The sequence below is a fragment of the Garra rufa genome, chromosome 11 (assembly GCF_049309525.1).
Source record: "Garra rufa chromosome 11, GarRuf1.0, whole genome shotgun sequence".
Lineage (NCBI taxonomy): Eukaryota > Metazoa > Chordata > Actinopteri > Cypriniformes > Cyprinidae > Garra > Garra rufa.
This window is the reverse complement of record NC_133371.1, coordinates 23,643,888-23,668,362: the sequence shown is the minus strand read 5'-3', so window position 1 is coordinate 23,668,362 and position 24,475 is coordinate 23,643,888. Positions and strand designations below refer to the sequence as shown.

The 24,475-nt window shown below is 36.5% G+C and overlaps 1 protein-coding gene across 1 annotated transcript in view; it reads right to left on the bottom strand.

Annotated features, from left to right (window-relative positions):
* LOC141345286 (adhesion G protein-coupled receptor B3-like) overlaps positions 1-24,475 on the bottom strand; it is a 77,273-nt gene that overhangs the window by 44,037 nt on the left and 8,761 nt on the right. Inside the window, exons 2-7 of the mRNA XM_073850157.1 lie at positions 19,180-19,290; positions 15,509-15,670; positions 11,750-11,914; positions 6,719-6,883; positions 2,201-2,365; positions 920-1,021 (exon numbers count right to left, since the gene is read on the bottom strand). Of these exons, the coding sequence (XP_073706258.1) occupies positions 920-1,021; positions 2,201-2,365; positions 6,719-6,883; positions 11,750-11,914; positions 15,509-15,670; positions 19,180-19,290 (870 nt within the window). The remainder of the gene's footprint in view (positions 1-919; positions 1,022-2,200; positions 2,366-6,718; positions 6,884-11,749; positions 11,915-15,508; positions 15,671-19,179; positions 19,291-24,475) is intronic.

Genomic DNA, 24,475 nt, shown 5'->3' with positions numbered 1-24,475 from the left:
TCAGATCCCACTCCAGTGCTTTCGCACGACCTGAAATTTCAACGTGGGTTATGCGGAAAACAAACAATGTAAATCTAACTAATTCCACCCACAGGTTGACACACTGTCTCTTTTATGTTTAAATGATATAATTAAATGTTCTCAACCCTCCCCCCAAAAAATAAAAAATACAAAAGTACATACGGGCCTATGGTGGCAGTCCACCCACATATTGAAATACATCCACAAAAGACATTAATCCATCTATACACGCATTTGCAGTCAGCCCCTGCTCGCCTAGTTCTAGTTATACCGGACTGTTCGCTGTTATCTCTGAGTCCGTGCTGCCTGAATTTTTTATTTTTTCTCCAGCACCTGCTCTTTCAAGGACACTGTAGTGGCGATGCGGAGCATCTTCACAACAGGAGATAGCAGGAGGTTACAGCAAACAGTACAGCACCTTCTGCCATTTTCAGACCACAATCAGTAAGGCTCTCACCTCAGACTGGTCCAAAGAGACACAGAGAGAGAGAGAGAGAGAGAGAGAAGATGGGGAAGCGGCTTCTCTTATTTAGATTTTCTTCCTTTATGTCTCCGCAGCAGAAAGCGACCTCGCAAAGATGTTGACAAAACGCCGGAGGGTTCAATGGTATGCAAATGACAAAAATTCTCTAGGTACACACAGCATAAGCCATTTAAAGGCAGTCACAGCAGTGCTGAACATACTAGTGAGAAACATTTGTCATCGTAGCCTTCTGAATTTATGAATAATTTCAACATCATTGAAATAAATGCACTGCAAAAGGATAGCTGAACAAAAAAAACAAAAAAAAAACATAAGCTGCGTTCTTTTTCTTTTCTTTTGAAAGCATCTCCTTCCTTTGTGTCTTTTTGTTTGGCTGAGTGCTCTTCAACCGATGGCTGTTGTGGCTTTTCTTACCCGTGGCGTTGGGAGGACACCTGTTGAAGGCCAGTTCCCCAGAGGGAGTTCTTCTCCACAGCATGGACACCGCATAATCCTCCGGGCATATTTCATAAGGAGCTATGGTTCAGGAATAAAAACACAACTTTAGACACACTTTTAGTAAAAATGAATATTTTTGCATATTTAGAGAGAAGTTGAAATGGATCATAATATAATGCAAGCAATTTTTTTTCACATAACTCATTTAAATGCCACAATTTTCTTGTAATTGCTGCAATATAACAATACAACAAGGAAAATAAAAAATATACATTGTGAAACTTATGCATCTCTAATTATAACTTTAATACAAACCTAACGCAATCCTTTTTATTTTCACATTACCCACATGCACTATATAGACAAAAGTTTTGGGTCACCCCCTTCTACTGAACAGGTCTGACTACTTTTGTAATTTCCATGAGTACAAATCTTAACGTTTAAGCATATAATAATATTCTAGGGAATTGTGTGCTCTAATTTTATAGCAACAGTTTGGACTGGACCTTTTTCTGCTCTAACATGACAATGCCTCTGTGTATAAGACAAGGTTCAAAAAGAAATGATTGATTCAGTCAGTGTGAAAGAAGTTGACTGCTCTACATTTACAAAGTCCAAATCCCAGCTGAACACCTCTGTTGCAACTTTAAATTCAGACCTTGGGTCAAAAACTCATCACCAACCACCAATGACTTGTACATACACTATGTGGACAAAAGTACTGGGACACCCCCTTCTTTAGAACAGAAAAAGGCACTTCCAAATCTCTGACAACAAATATGGACACACAATTAATCTATTTAAAAATTGTATTTCCATCTCTGTTGCAACAGATTTGGAAGTGTCTAAAATGACTGTACACATATGTACAAGTCATTGGTGTTTAGTGATGAGTTTTTAATCAGTTAATTAATTACAAGTTTATATAACTGTCCTTGTAACATATCTATGTGCGTATGCATAAGCATAAAACACTGTTTCCATGGAGACTGTTTCTAATAGATGAGAATAGTGTGACATCATTAATGTGACATTAAATATCCATTACTGGTAAAAATTGTGTTGACCATTCCTCGCTGGAAAATACAATTATGGTATAGGTCCATTATTTCTCACACGAAAAATGATTTAGTGCAAAAAAATGGACACGGATTTCTGAACTGAAAAGATAATTATCCCCACATCCGTCTCTCATTCACCCCTCTCTGCCCATTCTGACATAATTGACTCTTGGGGCTCAATTTTCTGCAGGGTTACCTGGGCAACGCTGCTCGCTGCATCTGCGGACCTCCTCCCCGCTACCATCGCATGGCTGCCCCGTGACCGCCAGTCCCTGGCAAACGCGGACCCTCCGCTGCCAACCACCGTCACAGGACTTAGAACAACCACTCCATGGAGCCCAAGCGTTCCACTGCCCATTAGCTGAAAGACAGATACAGGCATTGGGCGAAACATCTAAAAAATGGGCAATATCTATTTATTTGATGAAGCAGACATCAAATGTCCATTTTCCTCAAGTTGGTATGATTCTTTAGGGTCTTCATGAAATGTCTGCAACATACTTTGAATAAAATTCCTCAATGGTCGTGTAAAACAACACCCTTTTTACCTTGTCAAAAACAGCTCTGTTCACAGTGACCCATTTTTTGTGCATGTCTCTTTAAATGATAATGAAATTAAGATACTTTTGATGAGATCATTTTTATATATTTTGTTATATGTATACTGTATCTGAACATGCAAAACATCAAAAGAAAGTAGGGTATCTGCTTGTAAACAAAAACATTTTTTTTTTCCAGCTTCATGCATTCATTTTTATATACACTTGAATGTGCGTAAATTTCATATATGTGACCCAGGACCACAAAACCAGTCATAAGGTTAAATTTTACAAAACTGAGATGTATACATCATATGCAAGCTCAATAAATAAGCTTTCTATTGATATATGGTTTGTTAGGATAGGACCATATTTGGCTGAGATATATCTATTCGAAAATCTGGAATCTGAGGGTGCAAAAAAATCAAAATACTGAGAAAATCACCTTTAAAGTTGTCCAAATTAAGTTCTTAACAATGCATATTACTAATCAAAAATTACATTTTGATATATTTATAGTAGGAATTTTACAAAAAATCTTCATGGAACATGATCTTTACTTCATTTCCGAATGATTTTTGGCATAAAAGAAAAATCTATAATTTTGATCCATACAATGTATTTTTGGCTATTGCTACAAATATACCCCAGCGACTTAAGACTGGTTTTGTGGTCCAGGGTCACATATAAAAAATAAATAAACAACATTTTGAACAAAAAGCTTAAAAAAACTATTCATGATAATCAAAACGTAGATGGAGTTGATCAACACCCCAAAGCATGACAGTCATTATTACCTCTTCATGGGTCGTCATTTTATTCCATAACACAGTTTCATATATCTATGGTTTTGATGCTGTTTTATGTCTGACGATTGTGTTAGATTACATGTGGAAGCATCTGTTGTTTCGGTTTCTTCTTCACTTGTGTTTTGGAAAATCTGTTCAGAAATTGTGTAAGAGCCCCTTAGCGTGTAACAAAGAAAGTATGGGTTCTCAGAGCACTAATAGCTCAAATATATTTGTACTTTTTCTAAGTATAAGTCAAGTATATTTAAATGTCATTTTAAGTAAATTTCCATGTAAAAATTTTTCTGAGAAGTAGACCGAAAGTATACTTTTAAAAGAAGTACTAATACTAATACTAATAGCACACTTGAATCAATTTTTCCGTAAGGGCCTGTATAGACAGCGACACAACTGACACATTTAAGACGCAGAAAAGTGGCAAGGACATTGTATTCTTGTAGTTTCATAACATTAAGATTGAACTACAGATGTCACATGGACTATTTTAACAATGTCCTTTTTACCTTTCTGGGTACCTTTCTGCAGCGTCAAAAAGCTCTTGGATTTCATCAAAAATATCTTAATTCATGTTCCAAAGATGAACGAAGGTCTTACAGGTTTGGAACAACCTGTTTGTAAATGGTCTGCATCATTTTATTCTGTTCATCGTCTCTTACATTCTACCTTTCAAGCTTGATAATGACATTGCACCTTTATGTGAATGTGCAATCTTAAAAGTTATTCGAGCCATCTTCTGTGAAAGCTGAAGAATTATGAAAAGTACAGTGCGGAACATTATAAAACACACTCGTTCGCAAAGGAGGCTTTGGCGCATTAAAAACCATCCAGTTTCTTGTCATGTTGACATGCTCTAGAGGCCAGAGCAGCAGTAAAACTAGACTTTTGGCAGAATTCGCTTTTGATTTAATTAATAAAATCATTACCACGATACTTGCAATGATCGGATATTTGTCTCTGCTTTACGAGCGTGAGGGTGCCCTACAACTGGGATAATAATTTTCCTCACTTTGCCACTCCTGAAACACATTTTATGGTAAAGTTTTAAAAGGCTCTGGGATGTTTTACGGGCATCTAATGAACGGAGTAAAATATTGTTTCTTGGCATTGGAAAGGGAAAAATGAAAAAAGACAGATGTTGCCCTCAGCTGTGCTATAAATCATGTGTGAGAGAGGACATGTTCACCTGTAAACTAGCATTCACCTGTGCAGAATGTACAGTACCTAGTGTTCAAGGACACATTTACATTAACATTTAGACTACGTGGAAGCTGTTGGAATGTTACGCTGAAATCAATAAATACGGTCAAATCATAGAAAAGCACTGGGAGAAACAGTATTTGACCTCTACACGGCTTCATATAAAAGCCTTTAATAAAGCCACCTCAATAAAAATGTCAAATAGTCCTGTTAAAAAAAGGCTTAATATCTGAACTTGTACAAGCATTCAAGCAAATAAATATTCTACCACTCAAAGGCAATCTATTATCACATATGTAGCTTCTCTGAATTGACCTTCAGACATACAGTAATATTATATATTGTATATTATTCATAATCAAAAGGTAAATTTAACCATTTCACACAATTTTGAGGTTATTTCTTGTAGTTTTAACTTCTGACCTCACATTTTCACCTCATGTACTGTATTACAACGGCAACTCCATAATTAAATACTGTACATGCATGGAAAATTCATAATTTAAATATTACATTAAATATTCAATGCTAAATTTGAATATTAAATAGCTTTTTGATATTTCAAGTATATAGTCACATTGTGTGACTCAGAAAATTATGTTTTTATTACAAATGAATGATTACTTATTAATTATTTCTTGTAATTCTGACTTTTTCAAAGTCACAGTCTAACATTTTCGCCTCATATATCACGCTTCAACATTTTATAGAAAATAAGACACGCAATGCAGCATTTAAATATGCTGATATCACAGTTGGTCACATTTTGAAAGCTGAATATTCCCCCAGCTTTTAATGCATGGTTTTTCCTTCTGGGGCATCAGTGAGTGTTTAAAGTTTCTGTAGTAGATGCATATGAGTCCCTTAGTTGTCCTCAGTGTGAAAGGTTTAAATACACAAACATGCAGGAAAACCAAAGAATTTGTTGGACCTGAAGGGTTTTTCTGAAGAACAGCAGGCAGTTTAGTGTTCTGGACAAACAAGGGACTCATTAACAACTATTACTAAACAAAAAAAAACAAAAAAACAGCTGTGGATCATTCAGATATCAACACAGCATTAATATTCATGGGGATGTAGACTGTATGTAAACATATTTTTTGAGTAAAATATATGTTATTAAGGTTCTTACTATGCATTTTGTATGATCCTCCTATTTTGGTAAAATAACATTTTGCAGATCCTGAAAGGGGGTGTAAACTTTTGACCTCACAGTCTATAGATATAACATAGATGTTTCAGACGTGAACTCTGGAAAAATAAATATAAATGTAACATAAATTTTTTACCAATCCCATGATAGGCCCATGATAAACAAAACATCTTAGCTCATTTTAGCTTTGATGCTACAACATAGCGCGTCTCACCGTGTAAGCAGCATCATACTCACTGAGGCTCTCTGTTACCATGAACCATGTAGATCAAGAGTCTTACAGCTTACAAGCATCATGCTGAGGGGCCCCTGTGTGTTTTAAAGAACTACCTGCCAGGAGTATGCACTCTAAAGCAAGACCCACCGCTATGGTGTATCAACACAGACTTAAGCTAATGCCTGACATACAGTATATAGAACAGACGTCTGGACTGTTCATATAACCATCATACTGTAATTAGCCTGGTGTTCAAAGAAATCAAAGTTGTATGACTTTTTTCCATATCTGAAGCTATATTATAAAACGTTGCATATTTTTAGCAAATACATGGATTTGAAAATGTACAGTCTTTCTCTGCAGGGAAAATAAAATAAAAATATTGATGACTCATGCTGTTTGAAATGGCATATTTTTTCATATTTGGACTTTGGAAAAAGAATCATACCTACACTGCCTATAACCCTCTATGATCCTTTGATATTTTCAGTTTCTTTGGTATTTGTTAAAAACGAGTATTTTATTGGAAAAATCCTGTTGGGTTTTTGTCAAGAGAAATAGGGTGATGCAATCTTGTGGGATGGCTTACAAAAATATGTAATTACTGCAGTGCTCTATAATAAACTTGTTCATCAAATAATTCATGCTGTTATTAAAACAGCCCTACTGCTAAAAAATATTCTCTTTTTTCCTTTTTGGATATCCCATTGTGAAAACTCCTTTAAAAACACTTAATGAAAAATATATACATAGATTTCCCTTTTGAGTTAATGAAATGTACAAGAAACCCAAGTCGTACCTGTGCAATCAGGATTGGAGCATTCTCTGCTCTCCGCCCAGTGTCCTCTGCACTCAGATCCCCCATGAGCGGCTGCCGAGCACTGCCTCTTCCTCTGTTGCGTTCCGTTGGCACAGGTCACCGAGCAATCGCTCCATGCACTCCACTCCTGCCACTGCCCGTCCACTGCGGGCGCCCATGCAGAACGCAAAAACACCATCCCAAATGGAGAAGAGAACATTTTGCAGAGAGAAGAGAAAAGTAAGTTTCTTGAGCTGAGTGCAGAAAATTTAGGTTTAACATCTTCTGTTTAAGCTAATTTATTTATGTACTGATAAAAGCTGAATTGTAATTGCTGTGCAACTAGTGGTGCCAAATGGAATTGCAACCATTTGTCTGGTCTTACTTTGCATAACGCCTACTCAAATAATAGAGCATGTTGCATGCAACAGGTCATGGGTTTGATTCCCAGAGAATGCATTAACTAATAAAATGTATGCCTTTCAGTGCAAGTGGCAGTGTAAAAGCTTTTTCCATATGCATAAATGTAAATGTTTGAAAACACAAGTGGTGTTTTAGTATTTCATTTACAGGGGTGCAATTACTTGTCTATGCATGTGGTGCTTGTGATTTTAGAAAATGGGTAAACTAGCACCCACTCAGAACACTTTAAAGGGCTATTTCACCCAAAAAATGAAAATTCTGTCATTAATTACTCGCCTTTATGTCGTTCCAAACCCGTAAGACCTTTGTCCATCTTCAGTCAAGACCTTTCTGGGCCTCGGAATGTTTCAGATGCATTGCTGTCTATGCAGGGTTAGAAAGCTTCTGGATTTCATCAAAAATATCTTAATTTGTGTTTCGAAGATGAACGAAGGTCTAATGGGTTTGGAACGACATGACAGTGAGTAATTAATGATAGGATTTTCATTTTTGGGTGAACTATTCCTTTAACAACCTCATAGCAACATCCTAAACAAAAAAAGAACATCTAAACAATAACATAGCAATGCTCTGGAAACAACCCACAACAATTTCGCATCATTAGTGGCACCTTTTGTCCTGGCAAGAACCATTCATGTTTGTTCTATAGAAATGCAATAAATAAAAATAATCTGGAATTCTGTTTCGAACAGAAATTACGCATTTTAACTTTCAAGGTTAACTTTCTCATATACGAAACATTTGCTTCTATATAATTGCTAGTATTGAAGAATTCACAATGATTTGAACACAAGTGCTTCAATTAGAATGTAATCAGGATCAGGACAGATATGATATATGAAACAGAGAGAGAGAGAGAGAAAGAAAAAAGATTGCATACATTTGGAATTAGGGCTACTGTCAGCCTGAATAACCCCATTAGCCCCAGGGAAAGAGGTAATAATACTATCTGAGTGCCTTAGATAGCTCACTAACTAGCCAACATGACCCAGTAAAAGCTACTCCTATACTGAATATTCTGGGTTTGTAATGCGTTCCGCTCTCAAACCAGAAGAAATTTGTTGAAAGCGGTGGAGGCTTTTCATCACACGTGAGCTCTGAGGTCAACTTTAAAAGCATCAGACCAAAATATGCAAGCCCGAATTTGGCAACAGCACAAGCTCTGGGTGAGCTGACGCTACAAAACAACACAGAGGTGTAAAGAGGGGCTAATTGCTTCTTTTTTAGCTGAATGGGATGAGACTTTTAAAGCATGAGACCAACAAAGCTAACCAAGATTAGACCATCTGTTACAGTACTTACCCATCTACACTGTATAGAAACTCTTAAGTGGCTATCATTTACAGCCAATTGTGCTTATGTGATTTCTACTTCAGCTCTACGGTAGGTTGAGCCTGAAACTGTGTTTCTCTCTGCCTTGCGGGTTTTATTGCACGCCACACGTAGCTGCTTTCAACATGCCAAGAAGCCTTGTGAGAAGCCTTCCCTCTCTGTCCCACGTAATAAACTATTCCGTAATTGATCCTGTAATGTTCCATCGCTGGCAGCTGCTGCTTACTCCCCAGGGCCACCTCCATGTGAGATGAGCTTTGATTCTTTATAGCGGGATCAAACATTGAGGGGCTTCCATGTCAGGCCTAATTCCACCAAATCATTCTCGGAGGACGGTGGCTCACAACCGCATCCAAATTAGTGGAGTGGTCTTCAATTTACAACAAAATTGATTACGGTTAGAGAACGGCTAGAAAAGCAAGAGGCTCAGGGGACACACGGAGGCATCAGATTCGGAAAAGAGAGAGAATGACTCAGTAGAAAAGAGAGAAGAGATGAGAAGAGAAGACAAAAGAAAAACAAGAGGAGAAGAAACAAGGCTAGAAAAGATGTGAGATGAGAAGAGAAAAGATGAGATGACTAATATGAGAGAATAGAAAACATAAGAGATGAGTCAAGAAGAGAGGAGAACAAAACAGAACAAAAAAAAGAAGAAACAGATGAGATGAGACAAAACAAAGCAAGATAAGAAGAGAAAACGAGATGAGACAAGGAAACATGTACAGATGAGATGAGATAAGAAGAGAAGACAAGAGAAGAGACAAGACAAGAAAAGCACAGCTGAGACAAGATGAGACAAGAAAAAAATAGGAGATATGAGACAAGACAAGACAAGACAAGAGAGGACAAGAAAAAGTACAAAACAAAAACGTGGAGATAAAAGGAGAAAAGGAGACAACAGAAGAAAAGAGAAAAGACAAGATGAGAGAAGATGAGATAAGATAAAAAGAGAAAAGATGAAAAGAGAAGAAAATGAGTACAGATGAGAAAAGACAAGAAGAGACGAGAGGACAGGGGAAGAGACAAGAAAAGCACAGGTGAGACAAGAAGAGAAAATATTAGACAAGAATTCAGCACATAAAACAGAAAAGTGGAGATAAAAAGAGGAAGAGAAGACAAGAAGAGAAAGGACAAGAGACAAGGAAATCAGTACAGATGAGATGAGACAAGAAAAAAATGACAAGAGTAGAGACAAGTCAAGAAAAGCACAGATAAGACGAGAAGAGACAAAAAAGAGACAAAAAGAGAAGATGAGACAAGAAAAGAATAGAAGACATGAGCTGAGACAGGAAGAGTAGAGGAGAATCAAAAGGAGAAAAGGATATAATAGGAGAAGAGAACTGAAGAAGAGATGATGATATGAGATGAAAAAAGAAAAGAGCACAAAGATGCAACAAAATGAGACGAGAAAAGATGAGATGAGAAGAGCACAAATGAAATAATATGAGACGAGTCTAAAAAAAGAGGAGAGCGAAACAGAACAAATAACAGAACAAATAAGAGAAATAAGAGGAGAAAAGGAGACAACAGAGGAGAACAGATGAGATAAGACAAAATGAGGCAAGATAAGAAGAGAAAAGATGATGAGACAAGAAAATAAGTACACATGAGATGAGACAAGAAAAGAGGACAAGAGAACAGACAAGAAATCAGAGGTGAGACAATAAGAGAAAACATGAGACAAGAAAAAATTGGAGATATGAGACAAGAAGAGAGGACAAGAAAGGAGTACAAAACAAAACGTGGAGATAAAAGGAGAATAGGAGACAACAGAAGAGAAGACAAGATGAGACCTGATAACGAGAAAAGATGAAAATAGACAAGAAAATGAGTACAGATGAGAAGAGACAAGAGATAAGAGATAAGACAAAAAGAGCACAGTTGAGACAAGAAGAGACAAGAAAAAAAGGAGATATGAGAAGAGATGAGAAGACAAGACAAGAATAGGAGACATGAGCACAAAGATGCAACTAAATTAGACGAGAAGAGATTAGATGAGAAGAGCACAAATTAAATAATATGAGACAAGTCTAAAAAAGAGGAGAGCGAAACAGAACAAATAAGAAGAAACAAGAGGAGAAAAGGAGACAACAGAGGAGAAGAGTACAGACGAGATAAGACAAAATAAGATAAGATAAGAAGAGAAAAGATGATAAGAGACAAGAAAATAAGTACACATGAGATGAGACAAGAAGAGAGGACAAGAGAAGAGACAAGACCAGAAAAACATAGGTGAGACAAGAGAAAAGATGAGTCAAGAAAAGAGGACAATAAAACAGTACAAAACAAAAACGTGGAGATAAAAGGAGAAAAGGAGACAACAGAAGAAAAGAGAAAAGACAAGATAAGACAAGATGAGGCAAGATAAGAAGAGAAAAGATGAAAAGAGACAAGAAAATGAGTACAGATGAGAAGAGACAAGAAGAGAAGACAGAACAAGAGATAAGACAAGAAAAGCACAGCTGAGACAAGAAGAGAAAAGATGAGACAAGAAAAAATAGTAGAGAAGCGAAGAGAAGAGAAGAGAAGAGAAGCGAAGAGAAGAGAAGAGAAGAGAAGAGAAGAGAAGACATGAGCTGAGACAAGAAGATTAGAGGAGAAACAAAATGAGAAAAAGCTTTAACAGAGGAGAAGAGAACTGAAGAAGAGATGAACACTCTTAAAAATAAAGGTGCTTCACGATGCCATAGAAGAACCGTTTTTATCTAAATTGTTCCATAAAGAACGTTTAACATCTGAAGAACCTTTCTGTTTCACAAAAAGTTTTTTGTTGTGAAAAAAGGTTCTTTAGATCCTTTTGAGTCAAAATAACCCAGCATGTGTTCTGACCAATATTTACCCAGTGCTGGGTTGCCAAATAACCCAAGTTGGGTTGTTCTTACCCCAGCATTTTTTTTTTGAGTGTATAAGCAACAGTCACTGCACCGTCCTAGCCTCAACTTTTCGGGAATCCCTCCACCTCCCTATCTCCTCTATTTCTGTTATTCTCCATCTATGTAGTACCGCAATGGGAGGATTGAATTCAGAGCTCAAGCCAAGTCTTGGGTTCGAGCCTGGACAGCAAGCCAAGTTCGTTTACCATTAACCATCAGAACTGGATAGGCAGGCAAACATAAATTAGATGAGAACAGATGAAGAGTAGAGCACAGGTGGTACAAGAGAAGATGAGATGAGACAAAAAGAGTGGATACAGAATGGGACAGAAAGTTAGAGACAAGAAGAGAAAAGGAAACAAGAGATGACGTGAGGATGGGAGTGTATCTGAAGCACACAGACCTGGGCAGAGGGCAATGTTGCAGAGTTTGCTCTGGGTTTCGGGTCCCTCACACGCTCTTCCTCCGTGCTGGGGTGGAGTGCACGTCCGAGTGCGGGTGCGATGACCCCGCCCACAGGTGAAAGAGCAGAGGCTCCACGGAGACCACTCTTCCCACGTACCGTGCACTGCCAACAGAGGACAAGCGTTAAGACACATACACACCGCTCACGGCACGCATACACGCACACCCCCACACGCAGCCTCATTCAAATGCAGCAGAGAAACACCTCCAGCACCGAGCCTGTTTATCAACAGCTGTTACACAGCCGCAATGAATCAAAACAACTGCATCATTTCCCCTTTTCTTTACAATTTACCTTTCCCAATCCCATACCACTCCACCCCCATCCCGAGCACCACGGCTGATGACATTCTTTTGTCTTAGCGTGATGAAAGACGCGCCGGGAGGGCTGCCACAGCCGCGCCAAATTCGTCTCGGCTCTCTTAGCGTACTTATCAAAGTCCCAGGTGTGCGTTCTGCGCGCGCACTTACTGGGGCTTAATCCAGTCATCAGTGTCAAGACTGCTGGGCACCGTTTCCCCTCCAAACGTCAAATCCTCCTCTCTAATGCTCTTACTGTATAATGAAAACTCCAATCCCACTCAAAGAGCATTAATTAAAAACAAACTCTCGTTCAAGCACTCATGGAAAGCCGGTCTTTGCAAAAACCAGCTTGATGACTTTGCCATTGACAGGACGCTGTTTTATTTTCTGTTGGACTCTCATAAGGAGATAAAAGGTGATGTCACTAAACATTTGCCATTCTTTTTACTAAATAGTTGGATGTGAACCAAAAATGGGTTCTAATTACTATATGTGACCCTGGACCACAAAACCAGTCATAAGTAGCATGGGTATTTGTAGCAATAGTCAGTCAAAATTACCAATTTTTCTTTTATGCCAAAAATCATTAGGATAATAAATAAAGATCATGCTCCATGAAGATATTTTGTACATTTTCTACCAAAAACTTCATTTGGACTACTTTAAAAGTGATTTTCTCAATTCAATTTTTCAAATAGTTGTATCTCAGCCAAATATTGTCCTATCCTAACAAACAAACATCAATGGAAAGCTTTTTTATTTAACTTTCAGATGAAAAACTCAATAAAATGACTCTCATGACTGGTTTTGTGGTTCAGGGTCACATATAACAGTGCAGTTGTCTACAGTTGTTATGTTGCCTACAAAGTGTGTACATCCAGTTCTACAGTATCTTCATGATCATTTATTTGAAGCTAGCTACACTGCCAAGAAAATGAATACTTTTATTCAGCAAACATGCATAATATTTTTGGTTTCCACAAAAATATTAAGCAGCACAACTGTTTTCAACACTGATCATCACAAGACATCACTTGGAAACCAAATCAGAATACTATGATTTTTGAAGGATCATGTGACACTAAAGACTGGAGTAATGGCTACAGAAAATGTGGCTTTACTATTGCAAAAAATAAATTACATTCTGAAATGTAATAATATAAAACATTTTAATTGTAATAATATTTCACTAAGGGCTTGTTTCAGAGACAGGGCTTAGACCATAGTTAAATTAGGACATTAAAGTAAGTTTTATAAACATGCCTTAGAAAAAAAAAAACATTACTGATGTGCATCTTGAGACAAAACAAAGATATATGACACTGATATATTATTTTAAGATCAGTCGGTGCAAGTTTCTTTCAGTTGAAACAGTTTAGACTTACATTTTAGTCTGGGACTCGGTTTAAGCCTTGTCTGTTAAACCAGGGAAATAATGCTGATTTCACTGTATTTTTAAGCAATAAATACAGCCTTGGTGAGCATAAGAGACTTTCAAAAAAAAATAAAAAATAAATAATAATAATAATAATAATAAAAAAAAATACAAATCTTATCGACCAGTATTGTAAGGTAAGTAGATGCAAACATGGTCAGCTTATTTAATGTCTCCTCATCAATGAAAACAAAACAAAACTATCCAAGACAACATTAAATTTAGCCAATTTTTCTATTCAGCCATTTTATCTTTATTTTCTATTCAGACATTTTGGCCACTTTTATGTACTGCGTTGGGTCTCCACTTAATATTTAAAACAGTTGAGACATTTCAAATAAACTGACCCATTTTCAACCTCTCATAAAATCAGTGCACTGTTTGATTTGCCTCAAAAGATGTCTAGAGGGGAACATGGATTATCTGGGATGAGTTATGTCTTTATTTTAAATTCCTCTATATATGCAGCCGACTATATGAACTATCTCAATCAATAAAAAATACAATAGTGTGAAAGCCCTGTGTGCTAGTACATAACTTATTCCCTATAATGCTTTTGTTTTGCCGCATAACACAGTAAAATGATGTAAATAAGGGTTGCCCTCAAAAGAAAAGCAATGTTGTGCTCAATTAGGCTGCTGTCCAAGCTAGTCCAGAAGGGGAATAAATGGTTTTATTTGCGCATTCAAGAGACATGGTGGTCTTATTTCCAATCCCTTAAGCGCTGGTCTAGCCTTATGTCATTTATATGTGCCTCGAAGCCTTTTCCAACACCAAACTGATCTAAAAAGCTTTTTTGAGTTGGTTTGGAGAAATTCTGCACTCAATGGCAAACGTGAACGGCATTTTTAATCCTGGATGCAATGCAGCTCCATTAACGTTGCTTAAATTTACGTTCAGGAAAGTTAATTAGCAAACTATATAAATCCTTCCCTTGACCGTGAGCAAAAAGTAAAACTTCATAGCTGTTTTAGTGCTTTGGTTATATATAGATTGGTGTTCATAAACCAAATTATTAAAGCTAACAATTTCCAAACAAACACACACACACGCAGACATGTATCTAGCATATGTGTTAGTGAGATATGCCTGTATATTTTTCATGGCGCAAGGAAAAGCTTTATATCTATAACGCTGTGTAAACCACATTGATTTAGCCATATAACAAGTCTTAAAAGAGCTGAATTGCATTTTTAGAGCTAATGGTGTAAACAAAACGAGTCTCTTTTCATGCCCTTTTACTTAAAATAAAAATCCAGTTAGCTTGTGACATAAGTTCAATGCTGCTGAGGTAACATGTAAACAGCATTATTTTACCGATACCAAAAGTCCTAAAAGAGCTGAACTGCATTTTCAGAGCTGGTGATAAAGGGAAAAGACAACAGGCCTCTTTTCACGCCCTTTTACTTGAAATGAAAATCCAGTTAGCCGGAGACAGCAAGTTCAATGGTGCTGAAGTATCATTGGGCCCAACTCCATTAAGATGGCACCTCCGAAAATGATGAATTAAAGGTCGATACCTCCAGTAATTAAAGATTTTAAAACAAGAGGGTAATTCGGGTCGCTTTTCTGGCCACACGGCAATAGATTAGTCTTTCCCCCTTTCTTCTACATTTTTCTTCTGCATGCTCCAACAAACACACTTCTGACAAGTCGCGCTTTGTGTTGGAATAATATAAAAAGCTCGGCTAGGTCACACATCGAGAAGAGGGACATGAAAAGAGTGACAGTTGATAGAGCAACATAAAACAAGCAAATGACAAGATGCATGGCCAAATACACATGTGGAAAAATCAGAGCAGACACAAAGATAAATAATAATTATGAAAATAAGAATAATAATAATACATTTTACATAAAAATGAAGCAATGACAGCAAATAATGACGGCAATTTTCTGCCCTGAATGATGAAAGATACAGATTCTGAAGGACAGTCCAGTGTCTGTGACTAACACTACCTGGGCAGGCGGCAGTGTTATTGCACACCCTGGATTCTCTTAAAGGGCCGCTGCAGTGTGATCCGTAAGGTGAGACACATGTTCTTGTTCGCACCTGCGACCCTTGACCGCATGTAACTGAGCATAAGCTCCACTGGGACCACTCCTCAGCACCAGGGTCACCTGTAGGAGAAGGGTGACACCAGTTAAAAGCAGTAACATGGTCATGTGACACCCCAAGGGGGTGGAGCCAGTAGGAGCAGGAGGGGCCACACTAAGAAGCCACAGTATATCTTAAAGGCTCCATAAGAAAGTGTGACGAGCTCAAAAGGAGCATCATTTCTTATACAGTATGTATATGATATGATCCTGCGTGAATGACTTTCAGGGCTCAAGTGTCCCGGAGCAGACGCCCGGTCCTGCTCATAGAGATCTACTTTTCTGCAGAGTTTAGCTCAAAGACACATATCTTTAATTTGGATTCTTAACTAGGCTGTGTCCAAAACTAGAAAAACGCTACTTAAAGGAGTAGTTCACTTTCAGGACAAAAATTTACAGATAATGTACTCACCCCCTTGTCATCCAAGATGTTCATGTCTTTCTTTCTTCAGTCGAAAAGAAATGGTGTTTTTTTTGAGGAAAACATTTCAGGATTTCTCTCCATATAATGGACTTCTATGGTGCCCCGAGTTTGATCTTCCAAAATGCAGTTTAAATGCAGCTTCAAAGGGCTCTAAATGATCACAGCTGAGGAAGAAGGGTCTTATCAAGCGAAACGATTAGTTATTTTATAAAACTTATATACTTTTTAATCTCAAATGCTCAAATGCCAAGCTAGACAAGACGAGAATTTGAGGTTAAAAAGTATATAAATTGTAATTCCTTTTTAGAAAATAACTGATAGTTTTGCTAGTTAAGACCCTTCTTTCCTCAGCTGTTATCGTTTAGAGCCCTTTGAAGCTGCATTTTAGAAGGTCAAACTCGGGGGCACCATAGAAGTCCATTATATGGAGAGAAGTGTTTTACTCAAAAAACATTTCCTTACAACTGAAGAAAGAAAGACATGAACATCTTGGATGACAATGGGGTGAGTACATTATCTGTACATTTTTGTTCTGAAAGTGAACTACTCCTTTAAAGTCATCAATGATAGTCATCATTTACCCACTCATATGTCATTAGAAATCTGTTTTTGTTCATAACATGAAAGTTAGTGCATTCCAAAACAACACAGGATGCTACTGACTTTCACTGTACAACAAAAATGCATTTTTTTTTTTTTTTTCAAAATAATTGTTCTACAGAAGAGATTCATTTGGGTTTGGAATGACATGAGGGGAATAAATGACTTTTTATTTTTTGGTGAACTGTTCCTTTAAATATATCTCACAATCCTCTGTGTGCAGCTGGTTAAAAGAATAAAAATGGTATCTTGAAAGTTTAGTTTATAAATGTAATTTTTAACTTACAACTTAATAACTTATGATTCCATTTCAGCTGAGAAATAAGCATTAAATATTCATTAGATTATCTCTAAGCTCACTTGAAAATTTGTTCTAGATCATTATACATGCGGTCTCAAAATGGTTTCTTCAGGAAGTATCTTCATACGGACATGTCTGTTAAATCATTGACTGACTGGGAAGCAAGACATCTGGCTTTGATTTCGGACACAGCTAAACTCTGCAGGAGGGAAGATTTCCAGAAGCACAAATGAGCAAACGTGTCCTGGTATGTCATTCAATATAATACAATTTACAAATATACTGAGAGTTTACATTGACAGATGATACAAAAGCATTTAAGCATGATTAATACATTGATGCATATTCAAAGCAGGATCATATCCATTTTACTGTGTGGCCACAAAATAGTTATCATAATGGGAGCTTTGTTATATTAGCATCCTAAAAATACTAAGGTTTAACTTCATGTTTATATTTTAAAATCATGCATGCAACCGATTAGATGAAATCAACTGAAAGGAAAAAGGCAAACAAAACTAATAGATGAAATATATAAAATATGATAAACTATGCAGAATGCATGCAACATGGCTTCTAAAAGTTAGAGAATGATCTTTGATGAAGAGTTAGTTTTCTACTAACTACGGTTGCACAGAAGAACAGACCTCTGGCCCTCAGTCTAGACTGCGGTTCACTCTTTTAGATCTCAGATCTCCTGGATTTAAGCTAAAGCTTCTTGTCTCTTTGAAGCGAAATCAATTAGAATTGGAGATTGTCGAGAAAGAAGGGGACGGTTTGCGTTTCCCCCAGCATATTCAGCAGATCACAGCAATTTTCGCTCACATTTGAGAATCACTTGATGGAAGAACTTTCTATGTCGAATCCGAACAATCAAAGCTGTTAGAAGTTCCATCTGATTATGGTTCTGAGCTGGAAACATTATGATTTACCAACTGTAACGTCAATCCAATCACTGGCATTGTTTGCTGGCATTAGAATGCATGATTGCTAAATAAAGTTGGTTTAAAAGCATAGGCTGCTTTCTGGCAAACACTTTGAGATTAGCTTTGTGCTTTATGTTCGCTAAATACTGCACTCTGGATCGCCTGTAATTCCCAATGAGCAATTGCATGGCCAGACCAAGCACTATTAAGACATTTGATTTCCAGAGAATTTAACACTGCCAAACATTTAATAAGCAAGAAAACTGTCTTCTTAAAAGCACATGTTATCAATATCCACAATTGCCATGTGATGCTGAATAAAGGGATAGTATGAGAAGGAAAATCTTGAGCTTGAGCATTTAATGCTTTATTTTTTCCTGTCAAAATGTTCATTTATATCATTGAATTTATCATTTTAAGTCAAGTTTAGTTGCGCGTTCAATAATTTAGGCTTATATGCTCGAAATGCAAGCATATTTTCAAGATTGCTTTGTTTGGACTAACTACCAGAGAATCTACTGGCAATGACCTTGGGTACATATGGGCAATTTCCTCTGCCATTCTCAGAGATTAGATTAGATTGAAAGGTGGATCAACTCTGGATGAAGTGGAACAACAACTCAGACAATCTGAAAATGAGAAACTAAATGCAAGATGAATGACATTCTGTTCAGATTTTCATTTCTAAATGGAAATAAATAAACACACAAACGACTGATTGGAATGGAAACAAGGTCGTTAAGGTTTAGTATGCACAATGATTTGCAACTTAAACGATATTAAGTGCTACACAAACGTCACAAATATACAAAAGGTGCAAAACTTAAAACAAAATAAGATGGCTGCTTAACGTCCCTCCCCATAGTAGCTATAGAGGTCATGCAGGAAACAAATCAAATCAAAAAAAGAAAAACAGAAAGGAAAGGGAAACATATTTTCTACAGGCCTTGTTTTTTGGCACTTTAAAAGGTAATATATCAGGGTTATTTCACCTTTCAGTGTTTACTGTTAAATGTTAACCATTTAATCTACAGTTTAACAAGTCTGTGTTATATTTATTTCTTTTAGTGGTTAAAAATGGCAAAACAAATAGAAACCAGAATGGCCAATTCTGTTGTTTTTCAATTCTGCATTAACAAAGTGGAAGAGGGACAAAAAATAAATATGGTAAATAAACATTGTCACTTAAAGGTGCAGTACAGAAGATAGCATGCAAGTGACTTAAGATGAAAATTAAGTTTAGTTTACATAGGAAAGGAAAGAAGCATAACTATTGTATTACCAGTTTGTGCCATAAATTTAGCAGATTCATCTCGCTCCTGTAGGCCCTTTGTGTCATGTACTGATCTTGGCCGCTGACTTTTTACAGTATGTTCTCCGATCATTCCATATTCTAGGGACAGAATAGAGGTTCATGAAAACTAGGCTTTGGTACAAAATCTTCAGAAAGAGAGAGAGAAAAGGGAACAAAAGAGCTTAGCACAATTCTGGAACGTAGAGGTGGCTCGCAGTACATGGCTTTAAAACAAAATGAAAGTATATCACACATGGACAGCTTTATTTAACTCGTCACTCTTGTCTTTTAGCTTTAGCCTTTCTAGGAAAGCAAAGAACAGTGCACAGAACGCTTTATCAGTGATGAGCTGGGAGTATTAATTGAGCTTAGAAGCACAGCTATGACACATAGAAACACATGCAAAATCAACTTACATTGGCTTTTTAACAAGACGTTGAATTAACCTCCACCCCTCCCCTCCCAAAAAAAAAAAGAAAGGATAGAAAAAAAAGAAGAAAGGAAAATGTGTAAGCCATTGGAAAGCCACAGAGGAAGGAAGGGGGTGGCGAGGGAAGGGGGGGTGTCATGGACATGCTAGATTGATCCACAGTGCCTGCAACAGATCCAGGCTTTTGGAATAATTAGTTAGTTAAGACCCAGAATTAGTAAAGGAATTACGTGCTGTTATATCTAACAGAGTATCAAAAGATGAATTATCTCGCAATTGTGTGCTAAGCTGTGTATCACTCGTTTTGGATTAATTACAGTCTTTTTGCCGCAACAATATGGCTAATTTCGCTTTGTTCTTATCGTAATCAATTAATTCATTAAAACTGGTTTGTCAAGAAACAAACACAGTGTCCCGATTCGAAAAGCCTCGCTTTGTTGAGCAGCTTTCTATTTTCACTCGTCTCAATCCATGTATAAAACATCTGTTTTTATCTTTAGGGGGTTGCATTTTTGTTTCAGCGCATGTTTCATAGATGGAGTTGAAACAGATCAAAAGCAAAAAGACACAGCCATGCTTCCATTGCTAATTGGGAATTACTCCTTTGACGTGAGAAGGCACAATGTCTTAACACCCTAAGAACAGAAACCTCGATGTTAAAACAAAGGTTTGAGGTGAAAGGCTGTGTGTTTAAAAGCTACACGGAGTATAATGCAGTTATGGAGGACTTCAGGCCTGCGGCTGCGAGAGCCATTTGGTCATACACATGTTTATGGCTCTGTCCTTGACCCAGGTGGGCCCAGAGCATTTCCCCACTCCTGTTCTGCTTTCTCCAGTACAACTTATAAAAGAAAAGCAAACAAATTCAAAGCACTGCCTCATAAATTACGACAATGTCACACTACAACATAAGTCACAAAAACATTGTTAGAGTGGGTGGCAAAGGGCTGTCCTCACGCAACACTTTTGTTTTTTTCTCTGACACAATGCATCACTGGAACCGCATTTGAAGATGTTGCACGTGTAGGGATAATATTTTAGGAATTTTTTGCATTTGTCGATTCGTAGAAATGTAGCATTACATCATTTGCTCACCAATGGATCTTCTGCAGTGAATGGCTGACAAACAGCAGATCCTCATACAGCTGATAAAACAGCACAGCACTCTGCACGACTCCAGTTTATCAATTAACATCTTGTGAAGCAAAAAGCTGTGTGCTTATAATAAATCCATCATTATAAGATGTTTTTAACTTCAAACCATTGCTTCCGGCTAAAACACAAGTCCTCTATTCATAACTTTAGTTTCTCCAGTGAAACAGTCATCTTGTCTAATCAGAAGAGAAATATGTACAGATCAAGCACTGTTTACAAGTGAAAACAGTTCTGAAAAAAATATATCAGTAGATTTTGATGTTAGAGGACAACACTGTTTGGACTTTTTCACTGGAGAAAGCATTCTTCTGGATTATAGACTCGTATTTTGGCCAGAGACAACACTTTAAGTTAAAACGTCTTAAGGTGAGACACTGCAGGTAAATAGGGTAAAAACAAAAGCAAAATAGTTATCACCTTACTTACTCAGTTGAGCTGCCACTAATGACTCTTTTAACATTGATTAATCAATTGACCTATTTGTCGATTAATCGATTAATCTAAACGATTAATTTCCCACAAAAAATCAACAATTTTACTTAAGAACATTTTATTTTTTAATAAAACCAAATATCTGGGGATGCCTTTGATTATTAAAATTTAATGGAAGCATTCAAATGAAATCCAGAAAAGTAATGAAAAACAGAATTTGGTCAAAATAAAACTGTAAAACTCAATTAATTAGATAGGCTTTTTGATTAATACAATTTAATTTAAACATTCAAACAGAATATAGAAAAATTTAAATGGAAAAAAATTATTTGGAAGTAAAACGGATTTCACATAATTATAATTGATTTTTCATGGTAAAAAAAAAAGATTTATGCCTTTAAAATGGCTTAAAATGCATATATAATAGCAATGAGGCAATTTTTGTATTACAAGTTTTCTAAAATGTTAAGTTTAAATATGCAAACATATTTCATTATTTAATGAAATATGCACTGATTTGCATACATTTTTAGCACAAAAATCTAAACACTGGATGAAGTTAGTTTTAAAGTTTATTTTTTTACATATTAGAGTCAAAATTTTTACAGAGGCATCTCATTTTTGTTGCTCCATAATGAAGCGAAGATTTAAAATACGGCTCAGTGTAGATGAAAAAACTCATTTTGAGAATATGTATTGTAATTCAAATCTATTGACACAAATAGATAAAGTGCTATAAAAGAAACAACTAGCAGTGTCTTTTGGAAGTTTCCTTTCCACTAGTCTGAAAAAACACACTTTATAAAAAAACCTTTTGGTTTCTCAAACTTGACTGGTGCATTAAAAAAACTGTTTTTTGCCTGCAGTGTCTCCCCTTAATGATGGATGTTTTTCATACAAACACAGCTTTTCACCTCACAAGACATGAATCGATGGACTAGATTACTGTGATGTTTTTATCAGCTGTTTGGACTCTCATTTTGACTGCAAAGGACCATTGTTGATGAATTTCCTCAAATCTGTTCTGATAAGGAAACAAACTCATCTACATCTTGGATATTTTAGCCAATTTTTTTAGCACATTTCTAGAAGTAGCTCACTCAGAACTGAACATTGTGTCATCTTTAATCATGTTATTCCAAACCCACTTCATTTTTTTTTATCATTCTGTGGAACGGAAACAGTTAAAATCTGAAGAATACCAGCATTGCTGGTTTTTGCCATATAATGACAAGTGCTGTCAAGCTCTAAAATGAAAAAAGCATCATAAAAGTATCATAAAAGTGCTCCATACATCTCTTGTGCTAAGTATTCTGAAGTTTTCCGATAGCTTTGTGTGAGAACGGACTTAAATTTGAGTCAATTCTCCCTGAAAATCACAACCTCTGCTAGCTCTCAAATCAAATATAGCACTTTCAGACACAAGGTTGTGAAATCTTGATGTCACTGGGTGCAACAAGGGGAGCGTGCGAGTAAAAGGTGAGAGCATTTCAGTTTTGGGGAAAGTATTACTTATATATGAGAACAACAGGATGGTTTCTCAATCATTGTTTCTTGTCTAGTAGAAATTAGTCGATAAACAAACAAATAAGCATACAAATTGCAATACGGTCTCAAATATTATTCATGTTTATACACTGATGAATTCAGAGTTATGAAGAATACTTTTAGGTTTTTGATTTGTTCAAATGGATGGGACAAAAATTGTCCATTTATTTCATAACAAACTTTTATAATACAGGAAATTGAAAATAGCTCTTGAGGGAATAGTTAAAAGGCTAAAAAAATCGGTCATTATTCACTCACCCTCATCTCATTCCAAAACTGTATGACGTTCATTCTTCTGTAGAACATACAATGAAAATCAATGGTTTTCTGTACCATTTTGGACCCTTTGAAAATGAACGACATGAGTGTGAGTAAATCATGACAATTTTCATTTTTAAGTGAACTTGCCTTTTAACATCAGGAAACTTTTGTACTTTTGATAAATGAAAGCTGCCATCTTCATTTTCTCAGCTGAAAAGACTAGTATGGACCATTGCTGGTGTATTCATTATGTCTGTTAATTAGCTTACACTAACTCCCACAGTTCTCCAGCTAGAGCTGTATCGACACCGCACAAACAGAAACAAAACAAGCCAGGCTGGTTTCTACTGGTCTTTTCAGCAGAGATGACAAAATATCTTTTGGGACACAAGCAATATACTGTGGAATCAGAGAGCACACATCCACGTCGTCAGAGAGAGACGTTCCCATTAGAGACAGTAAGCTATATCAGGCTACATTGATTGAGTCTCAATTGTTCAATGGAAGAATAACAAACTCTCTACAGACCTAATGAATCCTTTAGCATCACTTCTACAATAGCAGGTTTCCACGGCAACAGTGAGTCAGAAAAAGAGAGGGGGAGAAAAGAAAAAAAAAAGTTAAAATAACTATTTAAAAAGGGATTCATTAGTGTACATTCACGGTATTTTGCTTTCCGCCAGCTAACAGTTATAAGTCAGTGAAATGTCAAGTAAATGATGCTAATAGTCACTCACATGTAGCAAATATCACTGTGATTATCACTATTTTAATATAGCTTGTTAATGAAACACTTGTTTGCTAAATCACATGCACAAATAAATAAAGGCCTACATGCATTATTAAGGATTAGGACTGAGAGCTGTTTTGAAAGTTATATTGAAATGTGCTGTCAACCCGATTAATCGCATCAAAAAACATGTACATGTGTGAGCATTTATACAGACCCTGTTCAAAAGTTTACATCCCCTTGATTCTTAATACTGTGTTGTTACCTGAATGATCCACAGCTGTGTTTTTTTGTATAGTGATAGTTGTTCATGAGCCACTTGTTTGTCCTGAACAGTTAAACTGCCCGCTGTTCTTCAGAGAAATCCTTTAGGTCCCACAAGTTCTATGGTTTTTGTGTATTTTAACCATTTCCAACAATGGCCGTATGATTTTGAGATCCATCTTGTCACAAAAAAAAAGGAAAAATGATGTATTAAGAGCCAGGGGGTGAAAACTTTTGAACAGAATGAAGATGTGTACTTTTTTCTTATTTTGCCTAAATATCATATTTTTTCACACTGAGAACAACAGAGGGACTCATATGCAACTATTACAGAAGGTTCAAACACTCACTGATGCTCCAGAGAGAAACACGATGCATTAAGAGCTGGGGGGTGAAAACTTTTTTTAAATTTGCAGATCAGGGTAAATTTAACTTATTTTGTCTCCTTGGAAACATGTAACTAT